Source organism: Zootoca vivipara, chromosome 9 (assembly GCF_965207765.1).
Source record: "Zootoca vivipara chromosome 9, rZooViv2.hap1.1, whole genome shotgun sequence".
Taxonomy (NCBI): Eukaryota; Metazoa; Chordata; class Lepidosauria; order Squamata; family Lacertidae; genus Zootoca; species Zootoca vivipara.
The window spans coordinates 44,674,607-44,693,566 of record NC_142592.1 but is presented as its reverse complement, the minus strand read 5'-3'; the positions used below and the strand labels follow the sequence as shown (position 1 = coordinate 44,693,566).

Below are 18,960 nucleotides of genomic sequence, written 5' to 3'. Positions count from 1 at the left end.
CTCTTTTAAAGCCCTCCAAATAGGTGGCTTATCACTCACTCCATCCTGTGGGAGTGAGTTCCATAGCTTAACTATGCACGAACTTATCCTATTTAAGGATCATCATAGATAACCACAACTGAATATGAACACTGAGCTTAGGAAGCAAGTCTGTCATATTCAACTGCATCTACCCAAACTAAAGATTCTCTTTGAAGTTTGCCACAATGCCTATTCTTCAAGCTTCCTAGTAATCATAGGCTTTAGGCACACCACTCACTCACCTGTTTCCTTTCTTTGGCAGACACCTGCTATATCCTCTCTTTCTCCGTCATAATGCTGAACACCAGCCTGCACAACCCCAACGTCAAAGACAAACCTCCCTTTGAGAGGTTTGTGTCCATGAACAGAGGCATCAATGATGGAGGGGACCTTCATGAACCACTTCTGCGGGTAAGAGAGCTCTATGTTTCCCTCCACTTTTCCTGCTAGTTGGAAGTGGAAAGAGAGACCTTCAAGAATGCTTGAAGAGCCCACATATTCACCTATGCCATCTAGTTCTGGCCATATTACCCAGAAATCCTCAGGAACAATGACTTCAGAGGTTTCGCTTCTCTCTTCTCAGAGGTTGGGTTCTCTCACTAGTGGTATTGTAAGTGAGGCCAGGCAGTAGATATTTGGCACTGGCCTAATGACACCATCAGTCAAATTAGCCTCTGTCCATTCTGCAAAGGGCCTGAGAGATGTAAATATTCCTTTGGGATTAAAAGATGCATGCATTGAAGTGGGAAGCAAAGGAGGAAGGGTAGACAGGAACTGCCTTGTTGTAAACCACTTTCTTACAACAAGCAATTTATACATTTTATAAAATAGATGAACAAACTGAACTGTGGGAAATCCAAATAAGAAAGGCGGAATAAAAATCATGGACAAACTAGTTATGATTCTGGGTGAAAAATGTTAGCAGAAAAAATATGTGTGCCTAGAGTTGAGCCATCTATTCCATATCCCCCCCCACACACACACACAGAGAGAGAGAGAGAGAGAGAGAGAGAGAGAGAGGAGAGAGAGAGTTTTCCTGCAGGATTTCTGCATTCAAGACCATTGTGTATTGTTCAGAAATCCTACAGGTATAGCTTCCCCAGCATGGCTATGAAGTGAAAGGGGGTTTCATCTGTTGGATGTCTGAATGGTATCTAACCTGAAACAAATGAAGCAGAAAAGGGAGATGCTCTGAACCTATAAGGCAATTGATCCAAAGATGTCCACTAATGCATGGAAAGAAAGCACCAGAGGAGCTGAGCTCACTTTTTAAAAATGTACACAATTTATAGAGCAAGTAAAACATAATATGTACCTGTAGCAGTCCAAAATCCATATGTTTGCTTAGGCATGTACTAAGGACACCCTCCCCCATGAGAGGAGAAAGGGATTATGCCAGAGGACAGGCCCCCAAATACCAACACACCCACCAGCTGTGCCACCACCGCCACATGTTTGGGGGAAGTGCGATACATGCAAATGTGCACATGTGCCTAACCAATCAGGGTTGCCAGCTGCACAGAGAAGACATGGATATGTACATTAGTATATGCATAGAACCCTATCACTCACCCATTGAATGCAAGGAATGACCACTGGGCATGGAAGCTGAGGGCATGGCTTGAAGATGTGATCCTGCTACCCCAAAACACATGCAGTATTCACGTGAGGGGGGCAGCTTGAAAACTCATCAGAGACTCCAAAATAATTGTGTGTCTATCACACTCCTCCTCCTTCACTCTACAGCAGGCGGTTTTCAAAGCACCTCGTAATAATGAGCTCTCCAGCAGACAATTAATAGACCTGTACAGAAAGGGAGCAATACTAATTCGTAGTCGATAGCCCATCAATTTCCCAGGTGTGGCAATTTCTTCCAAAGCTTCGGAGGATGTCATGAATCATTCTCCCCTCTCCACTAGAAATATTAGCTTCCTCTACTTATTGTAGCCCTTAATGAGCTCAGGTTTTCTGCAGAACTGACACTGACTCAGCCCATTCTCCCGGGGAAATGTTGATGGGAGTTATTATTTATCTGATTGCATGTGATTATTTTCACAGCCACATAATATATGTTAACTATGACCTATATACCCTTTGCCTTAGTAGAATGCTATGCCGAATGACTATATATAGCCATTCATCTAATAACAAATTTGGGTGACTTGGTGCCTGCCAGCTTAAAACAGGAATACACCACCCCCAAAATAAGGTGGTGATGGTGCAAAGCTGGGGGATTCCCTAGGTTTGAAGATGTATCAAAATTTAAGAGAGAAGGGAAATATCAGAAATGGCATGAAAAGGACCCGTGACCTTCCAATGCATACAGAATGCCAACACATCAACCCAGGAGGAAGGGGAAGGAAACTGGAGCCGGGGAGAAGGAAGGGTTGGACTGCTCAAGTTTCTAATAACATATAGCAAGTGTATGATGGAGGGAGAATCAGGGTTTGTGAGAGAGTTGTGTGCCAAGAGGTTACACTCTCCTCCCTGCACTACAAAGCAAGGCTGCAGGAAAAAGGAGAGGGCAAAGAACACGTTTCCCCTTTCCCACTCTCCAAAATGCCACCCACTCTCCCACCCACTATATACCTATAAAGCAGGCACCCCCAAACTTTGGCCCTCCAGATGTTTTGGACTACAATTCCCATCTTCCCCGACCACTGGTCCTGTTAGCTAGGGATCATGGGAGTTGTAGGCCAAAACATCTGGAGCGCCGCAGTTTGGGGATGCCTGCTATAAAATATTCAGAGCCAGGGCTAGCTATGATGTTTCTGGCTGCTGAGAGTAGGTGGGTTATGAGCTCTTTATGGTGTGAGGGGCATTATTATCTTGGAAAATGTTTAGTAGTGCCAGTTCTGGGGTGACTTCTAATACTTGTTTAGTTATTTTGAATATTTCTTGTATGATTGCTGTCCAGAAGAATTGGATTTTGGGGTATTCCCACCACATGTAGAGGTATGTGCTTGTGGAGGTGCACCCTCTCCAGGATTTTGCTGAGGTTCCTGAGCGTATTTCCGTGGTGTTAGATACCATCTGTAAGTGAGTTTCATAGTGAGTTCTTTCCTTTTCATTGATAGGGATTTAAAGGGAGGTTTAGACCACATTCTAGGCCAGGCACGTCCAACAGGTAGATCGTGGCCACCTGTGGTAGATCACTGGTAGATCACTGGCTCCCCCCCCCAAAGAAGCTCAACAACTTTGGCTCCCCTAAAAAATGCTCAACATTTTAGCCCTTCACCTCCCAAAAAGAGGGCTTTCCTCCCACCTCAGAAAAGCTCAACAACTCTGACCTGAACCCCTAAAAATGGGCCTTCCTCCTCCCTAAAAAAGTTTAACAACTTTTACCTGAACCCCCCAAAAGGGGGTAGATCACTGCCAGTTTTTAACTCTGTGAGTAGATCACAGTCTCTTCGGAGTTGGCCACCCCTGTTCTAGGCCATTGGGTGGGGTTAATCTCATGTACATTGACCACTAATAATGAAACATATGTTGTAGATTTCCCCCCACATTTATTATGCTATTATTGTGATATACAAATGACATGAGAAAACTTGGTATATTTCTTTGTATAACATCATCCTTGGTTTAAAAAGAGTCAGGGCTAGCTGCCAGCCTCAAATCTAAGCTCTATAGCAGGCATCCCCAAACTCAGCCCTCCAGATGTTTTGGGACTACAATTTCTATCATCCCTGACCACTGATCCTGTTAGCTAGGGATGGTGGGAGTTGTAGTCCCAAAACATCTGGAGGGCCGATTTTGGGGATGCCTGCTCTATAGTGCTGGACAGCACAACAGGTAAAGGTTTTTTTGGGGGGGCAGGAAAACATGTTGCTCCCTCCTAAAACTTCTCTCCTAAGACCCTCTAGGAGTCTTGAAAAGCACTATAAGAGCTAGGAAGGGGCAAGGTTCCTATGGAAGACTGGTATAAAGAGGTGTGGGATATAGCTATTAATGATAAATTAGCACGTGCTATTAAGGTAAGATGGGGGATATGCAGGAGAAATGATTTTGAGGAGATATGGAAGGTGTTTGTATAATTTGTACCGTTAAAACGGAAAGGGGTCAAACCATCGCAAGAACTGTTGAAATTTTGGGAAGTTGGATATTTACAATGGAATGGTATCGGGGGCGGGGTGCACATTATTATTCTTATTTGTTTGTTGTTATTACTTTGTCAAAATAAAAAAGAAAATTATAAAAATTATAGAAAAAGAAAAGCACTATAAGCCTCGGGTCCTAAACAGGAGTGCTTTTCTAAGGGTCAGGATATACCACATCATTTTGTTGCAGGATATGTGTGTGTGTGTGTGCGCGCACATGCACCCACATACCCCTGCCTTTGTGTCTGCCTGCACAAAGCTCTCTAAAACTTTCTTACATTTCAGTGAGATTAGTGTCCTTTTTAAAATCTGTTTGACTTTTGAAGACTTGGGAGGTTTACCAGGAAATGCTGCTCTTACACACTTACTTTCTTTTTCTCACACACAAAATGTCCTTACCATTGGAAACATTGGAGGTACAGTGGAACCTCGGTTTATGAACACCTCGGTTTATGAATTTTCAGTTTATGAACGCCACGGACCCATCTGGAACGGATTAATTCACTTTCCATTACTTTTAATGGGAAAGTTCGCTTCAGTTTATGAACGCTTCAGTTTATGAACAGACTTCCGGAACCAATTACACCCATGTTTCAGTTTATGAACGCTTCAGTTTAAGTACTTCGCGGACCCGTCTGGAACGGATTAATCCACTTTCCATTACTTTCAATGGAAAAGTTCGCTTCAGTTTATGAACAGTTACTCCGCGGACCGTCTGGAACGGATTAATCCACTTTCCATTACTTTTAATGGGAAAGTTCGCTTCAGTTTATGAACGCTTCAGTTTATGAACAGACTTCCGGAACCAATTGTGTTCATAAACCGAGGTACCACTGTATATGATTACAGGGCAAGAGAGACCATATTCTAAGCAGGATTTGCTTTTGTCAAACTGTGGCTCAGTCAGGGGAGGCTTCTCACAGTGTCCTTTATTAACTAATGCTACACAGCCCTGGACAATTTCTGTAGGAATTTTGCAATTTCTTCCGATTTCAACATAGCCTACCTATCAAAAATTATTCTGAAACACCACTCAGGGGGCAACTCTGATTTTATATAGCAACCACTGAAGTGCCCTTCATATGAAAAGATTGGATTTCCTGCTGCTGACAGTTTGGAGGAAGTTGCAGTGACATTACATAATGTGTGACAGCATGTTCCAGTAGTCCCAATGTCACTATTTTACTGGACAAGAAATGAGAAAATCCCCTTGTGAATGAGTCAGATGTGCATAACTGGGGACTTTATGTTCCTCCAATTCTGAAAATAAAGAAAGGAACCATTTAAAGGAAACCCACTTGCTGAGTACAGAGTAGCTTATGGAAATGAAAGGGATGCTTTTTATTCTATTTGGAGGCCAAGGATCAAGTTCATTATGCTTGAAAGGGAGAGAAGAGTGATGAGAGGAGGAAAAGGGTTTGAGGTAGGAAGCATTGGAAGCGAGGACAATAGTCATAAGGACGGATACTGTGGAAACTGATGAAATCTGGGTTGCTTCTATACCGGTCCTTTTCTCTGAAAGTGTCATCCTTTGCCCTCTCACTTTTTGCATGTTTAACAAATCATTCCATGCCAGTCATTAATTGTAGGTTGTCATATGGTCTATATTTCAGACCTGATTTGTGGCCGTTTTTAAATTGGAAATGCATTTGCCGTGCCACCCTGTCCCGTGTGCTCTTGGGGGCTCCTGTGCCTTTAATTAAAAGCATCCTGCTGGCAGTTTCACCTCTTGATTCCTATTGAGCACAGGATTCCTGGTGAACGGCCTCTTAATTGCCCATTGGTCTCTCTTAATCGCACCTTATCAGTTAGTGTCCCTGCGATGCTTGTGTGCGTATGAACGCTTTCATTACTTATTTCATTAATGGCCTATGAACTTTTGTGTGGAAAAATGGCACTATTCCCGTTATATAAAAACAAAAAAGGTAAACACTTTGGCCAATATTTAACGAAGTCAGACGGAGACTTCATTGGTTTCAGACCTCACCTGGAGTACTGTGTCCAGTTCTGGGCACCACAGTTCAAGAAGGATACTGACCAGCTGGAACGTGTCCAGAAGAGGGCAACCAAAATGGTCAAAGGCCTGGAAACGATGCCTTATGAGGAACGGCTTAGGGAGCTGGGTATGTTTAGCCTGGAGAAGAGAAGGTTAAGGGGTGATATGATAGCCATGTTCAAATATATGAAAGGATGTCATATGGAGGAGGGAGAAAGATTGTTTTCTGCTGCTCAAGAGAAGCAGACACGGAGCAATGGATTCCAACTTCAAGAAAGAAGATTCCACCTAAACATTAGGAAGAACTTCCTGACAGTAAGAGCTGTTCGGCAGTGGAATTTGCTGCCAAGGAGTGTGGTGGAGTCTCCTTCTTTGGAGGTCTTTAAGCTGAGGCTTGACAGGCATATGTCAAGAATGCTTTGATGGTGTTTCCTGCTTGGCAGGGGGTTGGACTGGATGGCCCTTGTGGTCTCTTCCAACTCTATGATTCTATGATTCTAGGGTCTACTCTGAGTTTGACCCACACAGGATTTCTCCCTGTGAGAGGAAATAAGTGATTAAACACACAGGTGGGCAGGAGGAAAGGGAAAGGGTTGAGGGAGGAACCATAGCTCCGTTCAGAACCAAAGCTAAAAGGCTCCTCAGTGCTCAGTTTGAAGGATCAGGTGGTGGGAACGATCTCTGCCCATGATGCTGGACAACTGAATCACCAATACTAATACCACACAAACCTAGAAGGCGGCAGCTTCCTGTGTCCCTGTGTGGCGGTCCCCTTCAGGACTCTCCTCTTTCTCCTTTTCCCGAGGCAGAGTTTGTTTGACAGCATCAAGAACGAACCATTCTCCATCCCAGAGGACGATGGGAACGACCTCACCCATACTTTCTTCAACCCCAGCCAGGAAGGCTGGCTCCTTAAACTAGGTAACATGTTTGTATTTTGCTGACAATCTCGCTGCCGCCCCTCCACCCCAAGTTAGCCCTCCCCACCCCCCTCAGTCTCTCGCAAGGAAAACCAGCAAAGCCTTTCCTCGTGAGCTTAGGACTGCAGCAAGCTGCCAGCCAGGCATCCTTTCGTTGTGGTGGGGTGACAGTGACCCCTGGCGTTCAGTTCTGCTCTGTGTTCCCTAGAGATTCCCTTCTTTGAATGCGCAGGCTGCCTTGAGCCTGGATGAAATAAACGATCTCCTCTGCCCTCATCCGGCTTGGTTCTCAGCCTGGATTCTTGGGACAGGAAGGAGACGGTACTTGTGTTGCTGGGGAGATGGCATTTTCAGAAGATGCGCAGAGCACAGGTGTGGGTGCAGGGATCCATTCCAGCGACACAAAGGCTGCATACATGCCATCCATCAAAAACACATTTCCTCTCCCCCGCATAAAGAATCCTGGGAATTGTAGTTTGCTGAAACTTGTAGCTCCCTGAGGGGTAAACTAATATTCCCAGGTTTATTTGGAGGGGAGGAGAGAGGTATGCTTTAAATTGTGTGTTGTGTGCACAGCCAAAGATGCTGAATATTGTTTTAGGGTTCTTTCGTAGCTGTTCTCAAGATCAAGGGCAGGGATTGTCAACCTAGTGCAGTGATGGGCAACCTTTTGAGCTTGGTGTGTCAAAATTCACCAAAAAACCAAGCATAACTTGGGTGGTGTGTCACTTCCGAGAAAAAAACCATAATATTGCGATATTTATAGTTTAAATAACAAAAATGTATAATTGTTTCCCCTTTTTAAAAAAAAGGAAAAAGGGGAGGAAAAAATTATTAAAGTTTTATTTATTTATTTATTTTAAAAAAATATTTAAAAAGGCAAAAAATAAGGCAAAACCCAGAGTTCTTTCCCAGTGGGATTCTGGGCTCAGACCTTCCTCCAATGGGTCTGCCGCTGAGGAGGTGGGCTCAGGTTGGGCCTGTGCCTCCTTGTGGCCCTCTTCAGCCCACCTCTCCCCTCACTCGGCTATGCTTGCGTGGTTTCAGCTTACTGGGGTGTCTCTGCAGTGGTGGCAGCAGTGAGGTCGGGGTCGGGGTTCTTCTCCCTCCTCCAAGGGCCCCCTCCTCTCCCTTGAGCCGGGGGAGATGGGGACGGCAACGGAGAGAGCGGACCCGTTCTCCTTTGCCTTGTTTTTCTTTCTTTTCTCCCTCCTTTTCATGGCGGCAGCTGGGCCGGGGCTTCCTTTTTCCTCCTCCGGCCTCCGAAGTGCCTCAAGGTAATCTGTCAGGTTCGCGGGGTGGGGTCCAGCAGCTCCCCGGTTGCTGCAGTAGTGGCCCCCAGTGTCCGGGCGGTGGCGGCAGAGGTTTTGGTGGCTCGGGAGCACGCCTGGCAGCTCCTGCAGCGCTGGTCACTTTCAGGAGCTCCGCGGCTCCATGCCAACCGCCATCTTTTCTCACCAGAAGTCCACAAGGCCTCCAGAGATGCGTCGCCTGCGGCATTCCGCCGCCAGCCGGAAGTGAGGTCTCGGCATGCGGCCGCGTGTCACTGAAAATGGCTATGTGTGTCAGTGCTGACACACGTGTCATAGGTTCGCCATCACTGACCTAGTGCCTTCCAGATGTTATAGCCTGCAACTCCCATCAGCCCCAGTCAGCAGAGCCAATTGCCAGGGGAGATGGGAGTTGTAGTCCAGCAACTTCTGGGGGGACACCATGTTTTCTACCCCTTATCTAGGATGTGCAGGGTGGTATAGTATTTCTTTACAGTTTCATCATGGTCTCAAAACCTTGCAAGATTGGACTGAGGGATAGTAACTTGCCTCAGACTACTCATAAGGCATCATTGCCAAGCAGGGCTATGAACCTACACCTAACGATAACTTTCTAAACATGGCAGCCCACCACCACATCACATCCAGAATAATGTTAGCCACATACGTTGTGACCATGAGCAGTCAGTGTTTTACCACCCCTAGGAAACATGGCCATTGATTTTCTGCCATGTGACTGCAATCTGCCATATTGTTCTGATGTGTTCTCAGAGAACACTAAGACTGTATGCACACCATACATTTAGAGGAAATTTAAAGTACATGTTGCCTGCCCCTCCAAAAAGAATCCTGAAGACCACGATTTGTTAAAGTTGCTTGGAATTCTAGCTCTGTGAAGAATATACTACAGTTTCTGGGATTCTTTGAAGAGAATCTGCTTTAAATGTTTGGTGTATGTGCAACCTAAGCCATCTAAGATAATTCTAAACTCAAGCTACAGAAAACATAGCTTAAAGATTAACCCAGTCTTAAGCATGCAGTGTGTGTGTGTGTGTGTGTTTGTGGACTGACATATTTTAAATTCCTTTTGCACTAGGAGGCAGAGTGAAGACCTGGAAGCGCCGTTGGTTCATTCTGACGGACAACTGCCTGTACTATTTTGAATACACCACGGTAAGAGTTGTGTCCCTTCCATTAAAAAAACCAAAATCCCACAAACTTTATCTGAAAGATGTATCCTCAGAGAATGTGAGGGACATACTAGTGTGGTGCAGGGGTTAGAGTACTGGTCCAGGACCTGGGAGATCAGGGTTCTAATAACCACACAGCTGTGAAGCTCGTCCAATGAACCTGGGCCAGTCACTGTCTCTCAGTCTAGCCCAGGCATCCCCAAACTGCGGCCCTCCAGATGTTTTGGCCTACAACTCCCATGATCCCTAGCTATCAGGACCAGTGGTCAAGGTTGATGGGAATTGTAGTCCAAAACACCTGAAGGGCCAAAGTTTGGGGATGCCTGGTCTAGCCTACCTCTCAGGGTTGCTGTGAAGATAAAAGATAGAGGGGGAGCCATGTATGCCACCCTGAGCTCCTTGGATGAATAGGGGGATAGAAATATGGAAATAAAAACATAAATAGAACAGGGTGTTCTTTTATTTATTACAATTATATATCACCTTTGTCCATAGCTGCCAACTCTCCCGTATTCTCCAGGAAATCCCCATTTTTCCAGCTATTCTTAGCTGGGAAAAAACGGATTTTTTTGTTTCCCCCCTGTTTATTCTGGCGCGGTGGCCATTTTGGAACTGGGCGGAGCATGCTCAGAAGTGACTTTTGATGCTGCTCTGCCCAGTTCCAAAATGGCGGCAGCGCTACTTCCGGTCTGCTACTTCCGGTCCCTTATTTCTCGGACAGCAACTTGGCAGGTATGCCTTTGTCTTCAGGGTGGTATACCCGGTTCTCCCAATTTAATCCTCACAACAACCTTGTGAGGCAGGTTAGGCTAACCATGAGTGACTGGCTCTGGACCCAGTGGGATCCATGGCTGAGTAGGGATTTAAACCCTGCTCTCCCAGGTCATAATGGCAACACTCCAACCGTTATACTACCTTGGAACTTTTCTGTTATCCAGCCCAGGGTCAGTGGGTAGCTGCTAGCACTAACTTCCTAGGTACTGCCTGCACATTGGGAAGATAACTCACCTCTGATTTGAATTTATTTTCTAGGACAAGGAGCCCCTAGGGATTATTCCACTGGAAAATCTATCTGTTCGGAAAGTAGAGGACCCGAAGAAACGAGTAAGTCACTGCCACTAACTGTGATCAGTGGTTATCACCCTTTCCTTAGACACAACAAATATTTTTATCTTCCCCAGTTCAGTAGATATTTGCTGTAGCATGAAACTCCAGGTCAACAAGGCCTCTACTTTTGGTTCTTTGGTTGTAAACTAGATGGTCCAAGCAGAGTCTGCAATAAAATGTCATGTGGATAGCTCTTGTTAAGGGCGCCAGACATCAAGTGGTCCCTCCTCCCAGATTTTCCATTTGCTTTTCTACTTCAACTGTCAGTCAACATGCCATGCTAACTGAGCATTGCTCAGTCCTCAGTGAGCTGATTCTTTCCCCCCACTGAGGATTCTTTCCCCTATATTTACTTTGTAGTTCTACAGACTTTGGGGTTCCTCCAGGTTTGCTGATCTCTGTCTTGTGCGTGGATGATACCATATTGGGCACATAATGATACTTTATTAGTAAGACCCAGTGAAAATAGCTTACTACTCATTGGTGTCTGTAAAGCCAGCAAAACACAGGTTCCACCAAGCTTCACTGCATGACCAACCAGTCTCCACCTGACTCTCCTGTGATGCACTAGATTCCCCCCCACCTCTGCTCTGGCTTCACCCTCATCCACACCCAAGTTCCTATACTTTTGAAGTTCAAAAATGACAGCCTTGTTGATGATAGTTCTTTGAATTCCCAATGTCAAGGAAGTGGTTAGAATTAGATTTGGCACTCTAGCTTCCCTCTCCTCCACCTCCTCCTTTGCTTACATCAAAAGATCCATTGTAAATTTCCACAGAACACCAAAATCCAAGTCACCCAATCTGTATGATATGCAGCAAGCCTATACCAACTTAGCCAAGAGTAAGACCCATTAAACACAGCAGAATTTACTCCTGAGTCAGCATGTATTGTAAATAATTTTCATCTCTAAAACTTTGTGGGGTTCTTTAAAAAAAAAAGTAATGAATTAAGGGCCATGTGCTTTTCAATCATGCATGTGCTTTGGCATTCAGAACACCATAAAGCAGGAGACAATTTACTGTTTGCTGAGTAACTGGTTTAATTCTCTTCTCTTCCCTCCCAACCCACTCCGTAAAGGAATAGGGCAGCCTTCCCCAACCTGGTTCCCTCTATACATTTTGGACTACAGCTCCCATCAGCCCCAGCCAGCATGACCAATCATCAGGGACTATAGGAGTCGCAGTCCAAAACATCTGGAGGGCACCAGTATCATAGCTCCGCCCCAAGTCCCATTGCCAAGCAACAGGGTGTAGATAGGAGATGAGACTCTGATACACTTGCCTCAAAGCCAAATCCACATGCAAATTCCTGTCCATTCTGAGGGTCAGGCGAAAAGCAATCCAAACTGTCAGACAATCCAGAGGTCACAGAATGCAAGCGGTCATGAAGTGAAGGGTCCAAATGGAAGCAGCAAGGTAGGGCTGGGAGCCACAGGCATTGTTTCCAGCATCTGAGTGCTGCCCAAAGTCCTGTTCAAGAAGGCTGAAGCTGGCTGGTTCTCCTCTGTGTCCTTGAAGGCTGACCAGCTGCAGGTGGGGCCACTCCACCTTCTCTCCCTTCAGCCTGCGGTTCAGCAGGGGAAGTTAAGTCCTGGCCCATCACAACCAGACTAGGTTTTTTGGAATAAAGAAAGTGAAAATTTCAGAGAAGTGGACTGGGGTATCCTTAAGAACTTGACCCGCAAAAGCCCCTCCCTATAGCTTAACATCTGCCCCTCTTGCTTCTACACCATTGGTTTCCTCCGCAAATTACTGGGGGAAGCCAGGTGCATTTTGTAGAACGCTTAACATATATGAAAATGCACCAAGAAGGAAGGTAAGCTTCTCTTGGGGTTCTCAAAAGCTCATTCTGGAGCATCATGGTACATTGAAAGAGGCACCTGAAACCCTCCAATTACTTTTGCATGTCAGTCCCTTCCGAGATGGATATCTGCGGAAGCAATACACCTGTCTTTAAAAAGAACATTGAGTAGCAGCGCTTTGTTACTGATGTCTCGTCTAATCAAGATCTTGAGGGAGCCCACCCCTTAGCGGTGTCTGTCAAGGAGATCTCATCTGAAAGTTACACTGAGGAGGGGGGTGGGGAAACGGGTGCCAGATCAGAAGAGACAATTTCTGCCGATAGCTTCTCCCTGAGATTGGAGTGCGTCCATTCAGCAGATAACTTGATAGCTTAACTAGGAGTGCACTTGAGAGATGGGAGTTAGAATTCTTCTAACAGGGTCTTACAAATGCTACATGGTGCCACATCAGGAAAAACACCATAGAAGGCGAAAGCAGTCAGGCAGTTCTACAAAGCTGCTGCCAAATCAGCCACCTTTCTGCATCTCTTTGGGACACAGAGCAGCCCGGATTGGTGGTCCTTGCCCAAGGATACAGGAATCAAAATGCCCTTCAAGGGGGCAGCCGCCTATGAGCACAAAGGGACTCCTGGCCCAATAGTTGCTTTTCATTAGAAAGCTGACACTAAGGCTGCCGAATGTAATCTTATTATGTGCACTGACTTAGTAATAATCCTTATAGTACTCACAAGTAAAAATGCACAGGATTGGGCTGCCCAGGAGTAACTGCTATAAGGGACCATCTAAGTGCCCCACAAAGGACTGTAGTTTAGTAGTGGAGCAGCTGCTTTTCAGGCAGAAAGTCCCAGATTCATTTCTGTGCATCTCAAAGTAGAGCCCGGGATTCCCGTCTGAAAACCTGGAGTACCACCCTCAACCAGTGTGGACAATGCTGAGTAGATGGGCCAGTGGTCTGGCTTGATTTAAGCTTCCTATGTTGCTGTGTTTTAATGCAATGGTTCCCAAGCTTTTTCCTGCCCTGGACCACTTGAAAATTGTCCCACATGTTGATTAGAAATTGTAATATGATAGATGCTGAAGCATTTTAATGGAATTTTAATGAAACACAACAAGAGCTCAAAGAAGCAATAAACATAGAATTAAAAATCAGTATTAATATTTTTTAATACTTCTTTCCCTTTCTCGAGATCTCCCCTTGTCTTGCCACCTGCCATGACTTTATTCCCCTGAAGAAGGCAGAGCTTTGTCCCCATCCTATCAACTTCCAGTCTTCCCCACTTACCTTCCAGGAGAACCATTGAGTTTTAAGAATGACGGAGCAGCCACCACACTCACAATTCTTCACACAAACACACACTGCTCTTCACACACATGTAGCTGTGCCTCTTTGCAGGGTTACTTCCCTAGGCCACCTGAAGGAAGCTCATGGACCACCGATGGTCTACAGACCACACTTTGGGAACCGCTTCTCCAATGTGTAGCAACGTACATCTACGTCCCCACTTTTTCTTTTATGAAGTCAGAAAGAGGATTTGTTGTGCTCAAGTTACTCGTAGCTCGTTTGTTACAAAATGTTTGACAAATGAAATTCTTTGAAGAAAAGATTACGGATGCAAAGGGGTATTGGTATCAAGGCACATAGAAAGACAAAATTTATTACCTTCCTTTCCCAAGATGCAATGGGGTGTTTTTCATGCCCCACCTACCTGTAACTATTCTTTTTTAAGAAAGAGACAAAGCTGCACATTACACATTATGCCAGGGATAGGGACCTTGTAGCTCTCCAGATGTTGCCCTGCAGTTCCTCTCATCCCTGATGAGAGGTGGGCTCCATTTCTTGCCTGTGCTTATTTCATGCTCATGGTTTCTGTCACACTGGCTCGGATCACTCCAAATCAAAGTTTGCATTTTCTCTTAAAATACATTATATATATATATAAATAATATTTACATACCACTATTTGTTGAAAAAAATAATAGTTTACAATAATAGTACATAAAACCATACAGTAAAAACCATACGAAAAGGTTAAAATCAGAAAACAGTGAGCTCTTGTGGAAATACATATTCTTAATAGCCTGCAGACTTTCAAAAGTTGAAACAGAAAACCCTGGTGGAATCTCTCTTGGCAGAGTATTCCACAGCACTGGGCCAATGGCACTAAAGGCTATTTTTTGTTGTTGTCAAATGAGCCGCACCGACTTGGAGAAAGACTAGCATTGCTCCTGCAGATGATCTCAGTGATCAAGCTGGAATATAAGGGTTCAGGCAGTTCCTAAAGTACCCTGGACCTAAGTTGTTCTTGGCTTTGTAAATTAATACACAGACCTTTGACCTGGTTTGGTAGTAGATGCATACCCAGTGAAGGTGCTTTATTAATGGTGTCATACATTTTCGGCAAGATGCCCCCATCAGCAGTCTAGATGCCTCATTCTGCACCAGCTAGGGCATCCTAACCAATGGCAGCCTCACATACAGTATGCATTTGAATATGCATGTGAATATATGCATTTCTGTATGTATTTTCTCTCTAATGTGCCTTGAAAAAATAGATTTTGATGTGGAGATGTGCAAGATCAGATGGGTGGCTATGTTCCGAACCACAAATTTGCCCAGGGGAAACGGATCGGGTCAGCTCATGCCAGAATTGGCAAAGTTCAAATCCCGCAAGTCAATAAAACGGGTAAATAAAATGGCATTCTCTGTTGCAAAGCCTTCCCTCTCTAGATAAATTTCAGTCTAAATACACAGTCGAGGAATGCAATGCGAAGTGTTTCCCCAAGGTCAAGCAGCCAGTCCTTCTCAGAAAAAGGAAATAAATCCCAAGTCCTTCACAGTGCAGTGTCGTTGCCACGAGATCACATAGAATTTCAGCATTATTGTATATGTGAAAATCTGAAGGGGGGTGCCTTTGCAGCTTCGACCTAAAGCACAGCAGAAACAGAGGCTTGCCACATGCTGGATCTTGTAGCTTTGTTGATTTCCAGTCTCTTGATTCCCTTCCATTTCCTGTCCTTAGAATTGCTTTGAACTCTTTAATACAAACCCCAATGGGCAGAAAATCAAGGCCTGCAAGATGGACGGAGACGGGAAGGTGGTTGAAGGCAAACACCAGTCTTACAAGATCTCTGCACCCTCGGCGGAGGAGCGTGACCTATGGATTGACGCAATACGGTGAGAAGGAAGGCTGTCAGGGTGCTATGGCAGCATGGTGGTGCTATGAGAACAGTGGACACAGGAGGGGAAATTGGAGGGGAGAAATACTCGGGGATAAGGCACACCATAGTCCCCCACCAGTGTGACAATCAAAAGCCCAATGTGGTCCTGACGGGTGGTGCACCCACGAGCCCTCACAAATCTGTGCACCTGCATGGCCTCATTTGATTTCTAATCGTCCGTTAGCTCGTAAGTAATTCATGGCAGAATGTGTGGACTGTCTCCACTGCAAAGCACAGTGTTTTGAACTGATGCAAATGGCCCGTCTGGGCCATTTGATCTATGACGCTGATTCATCTTTCGGTGCTGCAGTCACCAAGCGAGGAACACACATGTGTGATCCACCTCATGGCATTCACAGTTTGGTTCAGGATCTTTTTAAAACAAAATAAAGAATCATAGAATCATAGAGTTGGAAGAGACCACAAGGGCCATCCAGTCCAACCCCCTGCCAAGCAGGAAACACCATCAAAGCATTCTTGGCATATGCCTGTCAAGCCTCTGCTTAAAGACCTCCAAAGAGACTGCCAGCTTTTAGCTTTAAAAGGTGGCAAGACCAGACAGGTATAGAGGACATAGACACATACTGAATTAACCTGGTACCATACTTTTCCGGGTTTTAAAGGCCAGTGCAGCATAGGTACATTGGTTAAAAACCACGTAACCCACTTTCAGTACTGATATCTTTGCTAGCCCTGGGAAGGAGGGAGCCTTTTGCTCCATTCTATCAGCCACAACATCCTGCCTTTCCTTCTAAAGGTAAAGGTAAAGGGACCCCTGACCATTAGGTCCAGTCGTGAACGACTCTGGGGTTGCGGCGCTCATCTCACATTATTGGCCGAGGGAGCCGGCGTACAGCTTCCCGGTCATGTGGCCAGCATGACAAAGCCGCTTCTGGTGAACCAGAGCAGCACCCGGAAACGCCATTTACCTTCCCGCCGGAGCAGTACCTATTTATCTAATTGCTTTTCCTTCTACTTTGTCCCTTAAAGTTTTGTGCTGATCACCAGGTGGCTTTGATTCTCCTCTGAACAGCATCCTATTTCCTACAGTGGCTAACCAGATGCCTCTAGGAAGCCCCTAAGCAGGGCATGAAGGCAACTGCCCTTCTATCTTGTGCTTTCCCAGGAACTTGTATTCAGTGATCTATGACCCCAACTCTGAACATGGAAGATAGGGGCTAGGCCATAGCTCATAGGCAGAGCATCAGCTTCACACACAGAAGGCCCCAGGTTCAATCCCCAGCATCTCCAGGCAGAGCTGGGAATGTTCCCTGCCTGAAGCCCTGGAGAGCTGCTTCCAGTCAGTGTAGACCAGGCATCCCCAAACTTTGGCCCTCCAGATGTTTTGGACTACAATTCCCATCATCCCTGACCACTGGTCCTCTAAGCTAGGGATCATGGGAGTTGTAGGCCAAAACATCTGGAGGGCCGCAGTTTGGGGATGCCTGGTGTAGACAATACTGCGCTAGATGGACCAGTGGCCTTACTCAATATGAGACATCTTCTTACCTTCTTATGGATTTCTTGTGGCCTCATTTGACTATTTCCCCATAGCAGATGCCTAGGAGCCTAGTCCTGTTTATTGTCCTGCCAATAGCATTATTAACGGAAAGGTTTTTATGATGTATTCATGATTTTTAAATGTGTATTTGCAATATCTTATAAGCTGCTTAGAGGACCCCCCCCCCTTTCTAAAGAAATATTAAGTGCTACATATTATTTTCTAAATAAATGAATAATGTCCTCCTGGTTCCTGTGAAGGTGATCAACACTTTGCTGGTGGCCGAGCCTTGAATATCTCCCATTTCCACCACCCCTTTTTATTCCAGAACCAGCATCACACGAGACCCATTCTATGATCTGGTCGCTGCTCGTAAGAAAAAGATCGCCAGCAAGAAATGAGCTCCCTGACCACCATCTTGCTAATGTTTCAACCTCAAGGGGGGAAAATGGCTTCCATGAAGTCCTTCCTGCAAAAGAACTCAAAAAACACCCTCAGCTTCCTTTTCCAAGGAAGAAAAATGACTGACAGGCTGATGGAGGGTCTCATTTTCTCACTCCTGGAGTAAAAATCTAACATGACTTGACACTGTAGCTCATTTGCAGGAACAGATAGCAGGTTCTTGCATTTGCATCACATGGAGCAGGGATTGGAAGCTTATATTCACTGCTCAATGATCTGGGTTGAGGAGAATCATGGAAAGGAGCAACTAACCTGCACAGCTGCCACTTATATATCAGGAAAGTCTTGTGGACGTGGATTCCTGTCTCACTTGTCATTCCATGGCCTTCCGGGTAATTGAGTTTTGCAGTATGTAATGAAAACACTCATTTGGAATAATAAGATGAAGGATAAAATTCATCTGGTGAGAGGCAATACAATGGGTGTGTGTGTGCTTGCCCTGAGTAAGTCCATCTATGTTTTCGGCCTACTGAGGTTGCCATATGGTTCTTTTGAACTTTGGCTTTTCAGGACAGAAACGCCCAGGCAGAATCAGAACCACCCAGGCAGAATCTGGCTGTAAAAAGTCAAGCAGGGAGTTGGTGGTTCCTGTGTTCTAGCTGCCTGTCCCAGCATAGGGGTGGGTTGTATGTGTCTTGTCATTTTATATTGGCCTTTTGGGGAAAGCCACTGGGCTGGTGGATTGAGACTTTGGGGCTTTGGTCTGGGAGGCATGCATTGAAGTTTCGCCTCACCCGTAACAGGAGGAGCAGACAAATCGCTCTCATTCACCCTCAGATTCTCATCTGTAAAATGGGTATAAGGGCACCTGCTGCCCTGGATTCTTATGAAATGGTACAGTGTAGAGCACTTTGTGAATTGAAAGTGCTATGTAAATTATAAATAGAAGTAATAATAATAATAATAATAATAATAATAATAATAATAGTAATAATGAATTGCCCCAGAGTGGCAATAAATAAATAAAATTCAAGCAATTGTAAAAATACTGTACATATGACAGATGTGCTTACACATGCACACATACACCGAGTAAGGGTGCAGTTTTCTACACACACACACACACACACACACACACAGGGTTAAACAGATGGAGAAATGACAACTTTTCTTTATAAATAAAAATGTGAAAAAACATTGCAGCCTCTTATGCTCTGTTTTTGTTTTGTGTTATCAACGCCAAACAGAAGCAGTAGGAGTGCTGCGTATCTGAAGTCTTCTTTCCTTTCCCCCTTTGATACATGCAGTCTTCTAGCTGGGGAATTCGAAGAAACCAAAACATCGGCGCAGTTTTGAAGCCGATGGTTCAAATCAGTGCAGTTTTGAAGAGGCTCAGTCCGCCGTCTTTGATTCAAAATAGCATCCAATT

General features: G+C 45.1%; 1 protein-coding gene across 1 annotated transcript in view; it reads left to right on the top strand.

The window, feature by feature from the left end:
- The window catches only part of CYTH4 (cytohesin 4), a 45,140-nt gene extending 26,412 nt beyond the window's left edge, over positions 1-18,728 (top strand). Inside the window, exons 8-13 of the mRNA XM_060279860.2 lie at positions 284-432; positions 6,927-7,038; positions 9,405-9,481; positions 10,531-10,602; positions 15,430-15,584; positions 17,458-18,728. Of these exons, the coding sequence (XP_060135843.1) occupies positions 284-432; positions 6,927-7,038; positions 9,405-9,481; positions 10,531-10,602; positions 15,430-15,584; positions 17,458-17,530 (638 nt within the window). The 3' untranslated portion in view covers positions 17,531-18,728. The remainder of the gene's footprint in view (positions 1-283; positions 433-6,926; positions 7,039-9,404; positions 9,482-10,530; positions 10,603-15,429; positions 15,585-17,457) is intronic.
- The last annotated feature ends 232 nt before the right edge of the window (positions 18,729-18,960 follow it).